The sequence below is a fragment of the Protomyctophum bolini genome, assembly GCF_963924005.1.
Source record: "Protomyctophum bolini genome assembly, chromosome: 5".
NCBI lineage: Eukaryota > Metazoa > Chordata > Actinopteri > Myctophiformes > Myctophidae > Protomyctophum > Protomyctophum bolini.
The window spans coordinates 13,531,720-13,544,795 of NC_137866.1; the positions used below are offsets into that span (position 1 = coordinate 13,531,720).

At 42.4% G+C, this 13,076-nt stretch overlaps 1 protein-coding gene across 1 annotated transcript in view; it reads right to left on the bottom strand.

The window, feature by feature from the left end:
• The window catches only part of LOC308316203 (band 4.1-like protein 1), a 48,675-nt gene that overhangs the window by 11,825 nt on the left and 23,774 nt on the right, over nt 1–13,076 (bottom strand). Inside the window, exons 4-13 of the mRNA XM_080764665.1 lie at nt 10,315–10,419; nt 8,707–8,749; nt 8,385–8,460; nt 7,290–7,508; nt 6,390–6,477; nt 5,598–5,750; nt 3,411–3,508; nt 2,512–2,687; nt 1,464–1,699; nt 650–688 (exon numbers count right to left, since the gene is read on the bottom strand). Coding sequence (XP_080620791.1) covers nt 650–688; nt 1,464–1,699; nt 2,512–2,687; nt 3,411–3,508; nt 5,598–5,750; nt 6,390–6,477; nt 7,290–7,508; nt 8,385–8,460; nt 8,707–8,749; nt 10,315–10,419 — 1,233 coding nt within the window. The remainder of the gene's footprint in view (nt 1–649; nt 689–1,463; nt 1,700–2,511; nt 2,688–3,410; nt 3,509–5,597; nt 5,751–6,389; nt 6,478–7,289; nt 7,509–8,384; nt 8,461–8,706; nt 8,750–10,314; nt 10,420–13,076) is intronic.

Genomic DNA, 13,076 nt, shown 5'->3' on the forward strand with positions numbered 1-13,076 from the left:
CAACTACAGTAAGACAGTGGTTTTCAACAAGTGGTCCTTGATGGGGTTCCAGGTGGTCCCCAGCTAAATAATGGAGAGTTGGAAACCAAATGGACCCTTATAGATTTTTTTACTCTTCAGAGTGTAAAATTAATTGGATTTGGTTTGTATTTTGATTTTACGCTCTCAAGAGTTAAATTATTGTTAAACATCTGCATTACTTAACTTAACTTTTCTAGAATTGTTATTTTGAGAAAGATTTGCCCGTTATCTCTCCTATGGTACCACCCCGATAAAGCTTGGAATTCTCTAGATTTGGGTCCAAGAGGCTAAAGCTCATCAAATGGTGGACCGTGGCTCAAATGCCTAATAATGAATGGGCCTTAATATGAAAAGGGTTGAAAACCACTGAACTAAGATGAGATCCATAAAAAAATGCTGGTGTGCTGTTCATCAAATAGAAATTCCCATAGCCCTGCATACAATTGAATCTAACAAAACATGGCATACAAGATGGCGGTTAACATTCCCTGAAGAGGCAAACTAATCAACCAAAAAACAGCGACAGGCCATGCTGAACAAATACAGTGTACCGTGCATGACCGACAGACACACACACACACACACACACACACACACACACACACACTAGCGTCCATAACTAAAATACCTCTGGCTTTGAGTCAACAGGTGAGCCTGCCTCCTCCCCCTGCAACACAGGAGGAGGTTGGTGAGGGAGATGGTGAAAAAGGCAAGAGGGAGAGAGAGCGAGAGATAGCGAGAGGAAAAGGAGAGAAGCAGAATTAGCCAGGCTTGTTAACGTCACAGCGGGGATAAGGAGAGAAGGACCGTTAGAGGAGAGAACTACACTTGTTAAAAAATAAGAGGAAAAAAAGCAAGTCAGGAGGAAAGAGGTCATGTTAGATTTGAGTAGCAGATTAAAGGAACGGCGAGGAAAGGAGAGGGAGCCTTGAATTCCATACAGAGCCGTCTTACAGAGAGAGGGAGGAGACGACGACTGGGGGAGGACAGAAATCAGGCCGAGGAATGAGGAAGAGATAGTGGGGGGGATATAGGGATTAGGTTCAAACATTAAAAATAAAGGACTGGAGAGAGGGATGTGGTCTCGTGTTAGTTGTAGCAGTTTGTGAGGGAAAAGCCGCAGGGAAAAGCTAGCGCAATTGTTGGTTGCAGAATTGTTTACATTCACCTTAAGACTGCTCAGTATTGTGTTTTACAGTTGTAGGTGAACATATATTTTACTGTAACGTATGCAAGCTCAATAACTGCTCACTGATCGGCTAGACACATGGTGTTATCTTGACTGACTTCATGTACAGTAGGCATTGAATGGACACATAACTATACACCTTTGAGGGCTCTTTCAGCCATGACAAATTAAGGAGATGGGAAAAGAAAAAGTGAGTACTTGTTGTGTGTGTTGACCTGGCTAATATCCTACAGTATAACCACCCGTCTTGTACCTTAATCTCCATGGTCCTGGTGGGAGTTGGGATGGTGTCCTGGTCTTGATCCAGATCGTGACCGTAGTGACGATCCAGCTCCTGGTCTTCGTACTGGTCCTGGTCCTGAAAGTTGTACTGGTCGTGGTCCAGGTCCAGGCTGCCCTCTTGGTCCAGGTCTTCCCTGGACATGAACTGGGTGCGCGAGCTGGAGCTTCGCTGGGACAGTTGGTCTGTGCTGTCTCCTAAAGCCGAGGCTGAGGGAGAACAGAGCAGTGCACCAGTCAACCGTCAGAGTTCTAATGTCTACTCCTGCTGTCATACCTCCTTGAACTGATTCTGAAGCAAGCAAGAACGTTGAGAGAGGGAGAGAGAGAGAGAGAGAGAGAGAGAGAGAGAGAGAGAGAGAGAGACAGAGAGAGAGAGAGAGAGACAGAGAGAGAGAGAGAGAATAATGGGAGGCACAACTCATCCTCACAAAACAAAAGTATACAGATTATACAGAAAACTCATCAAATGACAAGAAAAACTAAAATAAGGTGCACAGTGGTCGTAATGGAAGTGGAGAGTCCGTTTGTTACAGCAGTGGTTCTCAAACATTTGTATGACTAGGGCCCTGACTTGGAATCTGATTCTCGTTTTTCTTCTCCATTCCAGATAAATCTAGATATAATTTTGTCCCATTCACAAAACTGTTTGACAGGCACCTCCACTGGTAGAGACTGAACGAAATATAATATCCTAGGTACAACATTCATCTTGACTGCTTCTATTCTAGAATTTAAGTCCAAGGGTGACAGAGACCATCTCTCTATATCTTTTTTAATTTGTGTGATTATGGGTTGATGATTTGCTTCATAGAGTTTAGACAGGTCCTTAGTCAACCGTATTCCCAGATATTTAATTGAACCTCATATCAGTCTTAATGCCACTCTGTCATTTGCCCTCACCCAGACGGATGCATGCACGTCTTACTGGTGATTATAGGTTGATGACATTTTAAGCGGGTGCAAATGGGTCAGACCAGTGTTTGGGAAACGGTGCGGCTTGGAGTTCTCAGCGCACTCACCTCCATCCACACTGCGGGGCAGCAGGTACCTCTTGCTGACAGAGCGTTCAAACTGCGGGGCAGGCCTGTCGATCAGGGCACTGGCCTGTCGGGTCTGGGCCTGGGTCCGCCCGCTGTAGCGGAACTTGGAGCCAATAACCAGGAAGCCCTTGGGAGGTGGTTCTGGGGAAACCAACCTATAGGGGATCATTCAGTTTGAGGTCAAATACAATAAAAGAACAGAGGTCAAATGTATATATTCGATAACTTCTACACTCCACTAACTGATACACACGGCGTCAGCCCACAATTATTTGTGACCTACAATAACTGATGAGGAATTTCAATTGGGGGGAGATTATTGATTCATCCCCATGGGACCGTTGCTTCATTGACAAATCTACTGTACCAAACAAGGTTTGCTGTGCAATGGAGCTGGATCATGCAGTGTGCAAAACAAATCACCCTATGCATGTGTGTGCTTGTGTTTCTTTTTGTCAACATGTGTAGTGTGAATGCATAAAAAAATTGGAGGATCTGCTAATTCACAATCGAAACCAAAATGAAACCTTCTCTTTTCATATTCAGTCGAACACAGCACAAGTGTGTAGAGGTGTGCATTGTCACTGCCCTCACAATTCAATTTGATTACGATTCACCCGGAAACAATTTGATTCGATTCAATTCTACCATGCATTGCAATGCATGATCACACTTTTCTATATTACTGCACAACAACATGGCACATTTTTCATCAGTATTATTTATTTACAATTATATACAGTATATATATATATATATATACACACTGCATATACACACTGCATTGCTGAATTGATTATTTTTTATACCACTACAAGTATGTGCGTGCATGCGTGTGTGCACGTGTGTACGACTTCCATGTGCATGCCATGTCCTACCTGAAGAAGGTGTGATGTTCAATGCAGACCTTCCACAGGCGCTTAGAGGCCCGGTGGTTGGGGAGCTTGAAGCCTATGGTGCTCTCAAACTGTTCATACTAGCAAGGGGGTGTGTGGGGGGGGGATGGTGGAGAGGAGTGCAGGTGATGAAGAGGGAGAAGAAGTGGGTGACGAAAAAAACAGGAGAGTGAGAGGAGGTAGTGCGGACGGAGGTGGGGAGGGGGGTTTGTTGGGGGGGACCAGTGGGGTGAATCGTGTTTACCCTCAGATGACGGGAAAAAAATCAATTTACAGTATATTCTCGTGTTCCCCGCGGCCGTTATTGCCATGTCAGGTACATTTTAATTCCTGAATGACCCTAAAAAACGAACAATTCATGCTCAGGATTTCACTGTTCTGAATGGATTAGAGAAGGTTTCTCTAATCAATACGTTATTATCAAAGTGGTAAGTCTAGCAGTTTTCAAAGAGAAATAATTCATCATAAGTTACAAGTTAAAACTTTTGCCTCGTATGAAAATACAATTTCTTCGAAACACTACTGCTGGGCTGTTTAAAACGTACCACTGGCCTATGAAGACAAATACATCTTTGGTGGTCTCATGGCGGACACTCTAACCACAAGGCCACGAGTTGGCCTTGCAGTGGTGGATAGTAAGTACATTTACTTGAATACTGTACTAAATCTTTTGTTTAGTTGTTTGCAAGCACATTACTTTCACTCTGATGTTACAAACTACTAGAAGTAAATGCCTATAGGGGGAGGGCATAGTGACGTGTTCGGTAGGATTTTGGCCATCTTTCTGCCTACATGTAGTAGGCTAGTAGGATGCTAGGCTACTTGCCTGCCAGTCTGTAGTTCGTAAGTTTGCTTGTCAGTGACGCTGGTATGCACACTGTCACTGCAGTACACCATCTTTCATCTCTCTACTATCTTTGACATGTCACAACTCTTCTACTCTATGGCTCTGGATCGACAGTAATATTATTATTATTCGCAAATACGTTCAGGTGTTCTGATCTGATAGCCGCCTCCCCTCCCCTCACGTCAGTTCTCAATGTTTACATCTTACTTGACGGGAAGACATGTGGACATATCCTCATGGAACCAGGGAGAGGGGGAAAAACACCACGAGAGTGACGAGTGATCAGTCAAACGTGTTCTCTCCGCAGTAAATAAATAATCTGTCTGTATGCGATCTGAACATTATTATTTTGATTATACTGTCATGCTCATTTGAGGACAGGTAGAGAGCAGAGCATACATGTGTTTGGGAATGTTGCTGAAGGTTATGTTATTTTGTCAGCTGACACCCAAATCAAAGAAACCATACAGCGTGTATTTAATTATTTGATATCGCCGACAGTAAACATACTGCAAGGCTACAATGGAAGCACCAGCACCTGTATAAATCCCAGTGGGACTACAAATGCTATTTTCTCGTCTTTCTGAATAAATACGGGTATGGGTATGTGATAAAATAAAAAAGATCACTCAGCATTTGTAATTTCCCTTGTTACAGTATCAAACCGTGGGCACAAATGCACAAGTCGGCTCGGTTGGATAATAAAGGCAATGACGGATGCCCGGGTGATAAACTATATATAATCACTGCAGGAATAGAAACCCAGAGTGAGCATAATGAATACAAAACTTTACACAAAGGGAGACGGCATATTTTCTCCAGAAGTACAAAACACACTAAACTTTAAGAATAGTACAGCATCTCCAAAAGCCATATAAATCATACTTGGTAAGATCACAACAGCTCAGAATCCTGCGAGTCAAACAGCTAGAACTGTGACATTTGTTTTGCACTTGAACAGTGACGGTGTGTTCTAATATTCCGACTCAGCTTGTCTTACTCTTACCGTTTGCTACAGTTAAAGTAGACCAAGTTGAAGCTCAGACGTATTACTTTCATCTAACCATGAAATGAATTGTCATTGCTGCTTGGAACGGGTCATGACAGCCAATCATCTAATTTCAGCTAATGTGTATTCATGAAATCACGGAAACGTGAAGTTGGCTCTTATTAATAATGTCATGCTTTATTCCACCTCTCTGCTTTGTTGGGAAGGCTGTCGTGAGTAGTGTAGTAGAGCCACTGTGCTTATAAGAGATCTGTGCGGTAAAGTGCTGCAGTACTAATTCCAGCACGACAACATTGAGAACAGTAGCTTATACCTCTCCCGGTCGGATCTTGATGTAAAAGTTGCTCCTCTTGTAGGAGATCTTCAGGATCTTTGGCCAGGCAAATCGGTTGATCCTCAGCCGGTCTCGATAGACGAGTAGCCCATTGGCACTCACCCCCAGCATGATGTCAATGCCCTCTGAATCCTGACAAGGAAGACACAGAAAGACACAGAAAGACTAAAGGCGCTCTAGAGTGCCAAGCAGATGAGGGAGATTTTACTCTGAAAACCCCCGTCTTTCATTTCCCCCTAAAACCGGGAGATGAGATCTTCCTTTACTACATCGCCGTCGTAAAACTGATCTCTCTTTAGAAGCGTTAATAATATTCTATACGAGATGCATAATGAAGTCAGAAATTAGGAGAGAACATTGGCGACTAGTAAATAAGGTAGATTGTCGGCCTGTAAACCAGGAAGTGAATGGCTGCGCGTGCAGCAGAACAGGTCCGGGATGGAGGAGCAAGGTGTTGCCTAGCAATGGTCGCTATATTTTATCTATCCCGTTTTATATTGATAAAAAAAGACCGTAAGACGTGTCCACACATCCGAGGCATAATATAATAATAATAATATTATATATATAGTATATTAATACTTAAATCTCTTCAGCAAAAATAGTCGATCTACAAGCTTACTGTACAACACGCTGCGATGAGTTGTGAGCTTGTAGATTGGCTATACATGTTCCCCCCAGAATAGGGATGCTATAGGGTTCAAGCGGATAAACAGAGTGACGGAGGGAATAATTGCAATGCACAATAACGTTAATTACATTTCTACGCACCTTGGCATGATGCAGGTCCACGCCATACATGGAGAGCTTCTTGGCATTTTCTAGAAAGTTCACCTCTGCCTCCGCTGGAGTCATGCCCCTATATGGCACAAATATCAGACATTAGAATAGTCCCAACTCCTTTGGGGTGTTTTTTTGTCACATTATATGTATACATAGAATATATGCACATACCGTACCTGTACTGGGGGGGGGGGGGGGGGTACTACCTGTCAGTGGGGAGTGTTGGCTGATGGAGGAATATCAACATCCTAATACTATAATAATAACTAATAATAATATTTGACAGGAAATTCCTGCTGTCAAAATATGACCGCCCAGTCAAAAAGCACTGTTTGAAATAGACACTCATGCTTTCCAAGGTGTGATTTGGGGTCCTAAGGATGAATACAAAATGAATATCAACATCTTAAAACCAAAATGTTGAATTGTGGGTTTGAGCTCACATGCCCTTTTGATGTAAATCAAAAGGGGGGGTAACTAAGTAGGTGAAATTCATCCTCTGCTTTTTACCCATACTATAACAATGGGTGAGCAGCCATTCTGGCACTCGGGGAGCAAGTCGCAGTTAAGAGTCTGTCTTGACACACATTGACACATTGCTGGCCTGGAATCGTACCAGGACAACCAGGGGCTCTGGCTCACCAGGCGGCGCTTACTAACCACTCAGTTATGGCCACTCATCACCTCTCTACCGTATTCATGAGGAATCAAATCATTCTACAGTATCTTGCCAATAGGATCCTGACATTCAGTTCACAGCCTCACTACCCAGGACCATGAGGATCGACCTCTTTGTCTGGCCCCAAAGACATTCAATTCAATTCAATTAAACGCCTCATTATTTTGAATCACATCAACAATCCTTCCAGTTAGCTCTGCACTGCTGACCTGTAGTTGTGGTGCAGTTCCATCACCCTCTCCTCCAGCTCACGGGTCTGGTTGGGAGCAAAGCGGAAGTCGCAGACGTAGTCGGGGCCGTGTTCCTCGGCCTCGTAGTCTCCCAGCTCCGCTTGGACCGTGTAAGAGCCCAGGAGAGCGTGGGTGACGAAGGAGCAGGGCAGGCGGCCTGACAGCATGTCGTCCCTCAGCTGGAGGCACAAGTAGTATCTGGGAAAGGATTAGATTAGGTCATCAACATACACAGACTTAATGTGTCCATGACAAAGACTTGCTCTTGTCCGTTGCAAATTTGAGATTTTCTGCTTTGCACACCATTATAAGGTTTTTATTTTGGTCATAAGACCCAATTACTGAATGCCAAGACTCAGAATATACTGTACTGTATGACACTGATTTACTACGACACTATGGCACATTATGAGTCCAACTAGTACAAGTGGTTCTCAAATGTTTTATTTGTAAGGACCCCCTAAACTATGAGAGGGTACAAATGGAACTAAATGGACCCATAAGATAGATACTTTATTGATCCCCGAGGGGAAATTCAGATGATCCCACAGCTCATACAGGCATACATAGTAGGACTTTGACTTTTGCTTTGATACATGGCCCAAATACAGCACTGCCACTTGGGTCTTAAAAAAAAAAGCAGATCTACAAGCTCGTAAAGTGCTGTGAGCTTTTATATCTGCTACTTTTGAATAGACAAGCAATGTAATTCTTAGAACTGCTTGCAATCGTGAGGGTAAATAAAAACACTATTGTCAAAGCAGAATTACGTAAGTTGGCCTCGTATCGTATGTGAGAAATTGGAATCCAACTGATGAGTGTAAAGTTCGAGTTAACGTTAAAAAGGAGGAGCATTGTGTTCCCGATAGGTGAACAACAGTATGTTTTCTTTTTTATTCTGTTTATTGATAAGCACACTCATTCATACAGTTGTACAGAACTGGGATGAGAGTGAACATAAACATTTACAGCATTATTGTACTTTTCTTTTTTACATACAGTACATTAACTCTCCCCACTCAGTGTTCCATTTCAATTACTTTTTCAACAGTATGTTGTTGATTAAAGGTTTACCTAGTGATGTCTTCGATGAGTACAGAGGGGTCTGGGGGATAGAACTTGACAGAAAATCCAAAGCTCCAGGAACCAACTGTGGAAAAATAACAAAAACTTTAATGGTGGTAATGCTTTGACGTGCCTTTGTTTATGGGACAGTTTATGAACGGCTGTGTGCACATGTGTGTGCCTTAAAGAGACAGAGAGAGAGACAGACAGACAGAAACAGAGAGAGAGAGAGAGAGAGCTCTTGCATACAGTATTTGTATGCAAAAATGTGTTTATTTGTATACACTACAGTATATTGGTGTGTGCATATGGCAGCTATACACGCACTTACCTCGAATTTGCTTCTTAATCTCCTTGGAAGGATCCAACCAATTCTGATAAGAAGAAGAGAAAATCCAGCTTGAGAAAATATTCCCCATAAAAACCATCCCTTATAGACTCTTTCTCAAGCACCCCTGTCTAACCACACATGCACAAAGTCAAATGTATTCACTGCAAAAATGCAATGCAAAGTAAATTCCTCTGCTAATTGACCCATTTCTAACTCAAAGGCAGTACAGAGAATTTTACAGTGACTGTCACTGAAGATGATTCTATGAATGAGGATATAAATGTCAGTGAGAAGCAGATGGTCTGATGCCACAGAGGCCCTGTGAGGGGCACTGTCATGGTGCTCTGTACAATCCGCAATGCATGCCACTTTGAAAGGGACATCCAATGCTTGCCTGCTTCTAATCACGCTGAAGGGGTAAAGGTCAACTCATGTTGTTACCCTGGGTCACGCCACACAAGACTGTGAAAAGGTCAACCAGGGTCATAATACCTGATCGATTCTCACAGTAGCCTGCAGGTTCTTAAACTAGCCTAATCTTATGTCTTAACCCATTCTGACCGGGCACCCATTTTGGTGTTGGCATCATGTTATGCTTTAGCTATTGAAAAATAGCAGATCTACAAGCTCATATCGCGCCACCGAGTGGCGCGATACGAGCTTGTAGGTCTGCTATTTTTTAAAAATCGAAGAGCGACTGACATTTTTAGAATCTGATCTCAGGTCAGAATGGGTTCATCAGACCAGTGTGTTGTCCAGTGGAAACCTCGTATGAATCTGATCTCAGGTCAGAATGGGTTAAATAAAAGATACATTATTGTAAGCTATTGTTGCTATGTCAGTGATTTACTACTACTACTACTACTAGAGTTTTCTTTTTAGTCAAACTGAATAAATCAGTTTATCAAGTCAAAAAACTTTTACCTCCATATTCTAACTTTTTTTCTCCTAAATTAACTACTTGATCATACTACAGCGTCACACAAAAGCATCAAGAGAAGCGGATCTGCAAGCTCGAAGCGTGGCGCGAACCAACTGGGTTTTAATAATATGTGTGACGTCTGTCTGTCTGTCTGTGTGTGTGTGTGTGTGTGTGTGTGTGTGTGTGTGTGTGTGTGTGTGTGTGTGTGTGTGTGTGTGTGTGTGTGTGTGTGTGTGTGTGTGTGTGTGTGTGTGTGTCACTCCCAATCTTCCGCCGTAGTCTGAAAACCCACCTTTTCAGACTCCATCATGGCCCATAGCACTTACTCTACCCTAGATAGCACTTCTGTAGACTTAGATAGCATTTGAAACAGACTTATAGCATGTTATGTAGACAGCACTAGAATTGCATTGTATATAGTCATAGCACGCCATAGTACATATGTATAGCATAGTAGTATATATGTAAAGTTTATACGTATACATTTCATTATATAGATATTCCACTGTTACTTTCTTAGCTTACGCATGTTTCATGATGAATGTTTTTATGTGATGTATTCCCATGCTTTTGTTCTTGCTTAATGTAAGTCGCTCTGGATTAAGAGCGTCTGCTAAATGCCTAAATTGTAAATTGTAAATTGTGTGTGTGTATGTGTGTGTGTGTGTATGTGTGAGAGAGATGACCTTGGTGTTGTCCGTGTCGTGGAAAGACAGGCCAAAGTAATCCCTCTCCAGCAGGTTCAGATGGCCGCACACCATGTCCAGAAGAGTTTGGCCCTTGGCAAATTTCTGTTTGCACACACACACACACACACACACACACACACACACACACACACACACACACACACACACACACACACACACACACACACACACACACACACACACACACACACACACACACACACACACACACACACACACACACACACACAGTTACAATAGGCACACATGCACAGACACTTACCGTATGTGAATCTAGACAGTGTCAGTGAACAGAAAAGACCAAATATTGTACCAGTACCTTATGAGGAACATTGCATACGCATCTACTCCACGGTCATTGATTTCTCACTAAATATGGAATTGGGTGTTTGTTTGGGATTTACTGATATGTCGACTCGTTATGTATGTTTCTCCTAATTAAAATTCCTGATAGTTTCCATTATGAAAGCGAGCGGAAGGGATCTAAAGAGGGAGAAAGATACCAGCAACATGAAGATGAACATGATGAAGGGATCTCCTGTCGAGTGGGAGGAACCAGGGGCTAGATTATGCCCATATAAGGGGAGGAATCGCATGCTCCATAAGGCCACACCTATTTCCTAGCTGGACCTGCAGGGCAGAAAACCAGGGCTCTGTGGGTTCCACATGCGGCCTTGGCAAATGTGTGTCTCCTCTCTCTCTCTCTCTCTCTCTCTCTCTCTCTCTCTCTCTCTCTCTCCTGGGGAAACCGGCTCCTATGGCGACAAAGCAACCAAGCAGCTGTTACCATGGAAACAGAAGTAATAGGTCCCTTCTGTCTTTGCATGCCCTCTCCGTCTCCCTCTCTTCTGCTCATTCTTACATCTCTCCCCCTTGCTGACTCTGTCGCTCTCTTTATCGCCCCCTCTCTCCGATGACAACCAACGAGGCCACATTATCTTTGTTCCTCCTCTGTAATAGAAATCCAGCAGTTTAATTGCCACAGATTTTAAACATTCATGAAAGGCTAATTAATTAACCATTAAAGCACAACCCATGCCCTAATCAAATAGATAGCAGTCTAGACACCACTGTCTTGTCTTGATGTTTCTCTGGGTGGGAGCACAATGCTGGTTAATAAGCAGAGACAGCTGCCTGGGTCCTGGGACATCTTGAGTAGGGTCGTCAAGAACATATATTCGATTTTCTAACAAAATTGCGACTCGCCGTTCAGGTGATCCCCCAAGCGTGCCGACCGAATCAGGGGCTGTTGATGTGAGTCTGCCATCACTCCAATTGGCCCCAATCACATTTCTAGCCACTTGTTCTACGAGCTGATTTTATTAGCAGCCATTTGCCGTAAGCCTACTGTAGAAATCCATTTTGCTGATTGCCCCTCAGCCATGCAAACCAGATGGAGAGACACAGCACTTGTGTGGACAGGTTGAAAGACAGACCAAGGAGGAAACAGATCTATCAACCAGAGCTACTTTAAGTAATGTAAGAGAGAGTGAGTACGGTATAGCAGCATGGAATCCAGCAGTTGGAACAGGAGAGACACTAATGTCATGCAGCAGTGGTTCCCAAACCTTTTAACTCGTGACTCAAAGGAGAAATTTGATGTCTCCCCGGGACCCAAACTAGTGACAATAGCAGATCTACAAGCTCACAAGCTTGTAGATCAAGCTATTTGCACTACTTCTTCATTATTATTATTTACGGAATTTCTTAGATCTGTTTGTTTGTTTTAAAATGTATACCATTATTTTACATTGATGTAAATACATTTAATGTGTTTTAATGTAGGAAAAGACAATGTGATTTTTACTCGAGTCGTGACCCATAAAGATTGGTGTGTGACCCACAAATGGATCCCGACTAACTGTTTACACAGCACGTAGCCTGCATAGGTGCTTCCATACAATTAAAATTGTGCAGGTTATCTAGTGCAGAATCTAGTGTACAGCAGTCAAATTTAAATGAAAGCAGATATACAGTAGCTCACACAGACATCAGAACAAGCCATGGTGGTGTAGCTACCAGGGAAATGTGAATGATAAAACGCCCCAGCATTGACATGCACAGCAATCAAGACTTGGAGCAGCTTAAACTAATGAGAACCTGAAGTATGATTCAGAACAGAGACAAAGATGGTTTGATTATCTTTGCGTAAGAGGAGATTATATACGTAGCTCGGTTCTGTTTGTGATATTACTTACAGTAATTACTGTATTTACTGTACGGCACGACGTGTTAACTGAAACTTGACTACTTATATATATTTTTATTGGTCAGGTATAATCTAAGGTGAGGATTGAAATAAGCATGGTGAACAATTATTTAGCTCAAAAGAGTATGAATTAGTCTAATGAACCCGGAAATTAACCGTGAAACAAAATGTTTATTGGACATGTGTGTGTGTGTGTGTTTTCTATGTTCATGTCAAGGCGTGGCTTTGTCCCGCAGGTGTTCAAATACAATGTCCATATTTGCCAGAGAATCACTGTGTTTACTTATTTATATCCAGAATAATTAATCATTCCCTTAAACCTGCACTATCCACAAGTTTCACAAATATTTTAATAATTATTATAAATGTGAATTTGCTTTTTTTACATAAAAAAAAAACATAATTTCCTCTGCAAAGTCCTAGTAGTACAAAGTAGTAGTAAGGTTGAAATCTCTTTTTTGCAAGTAGAAATATATCCGGGTCTTAAAGGGTTAAAATGTATCGTTACACACTATACATTAAAGGCATT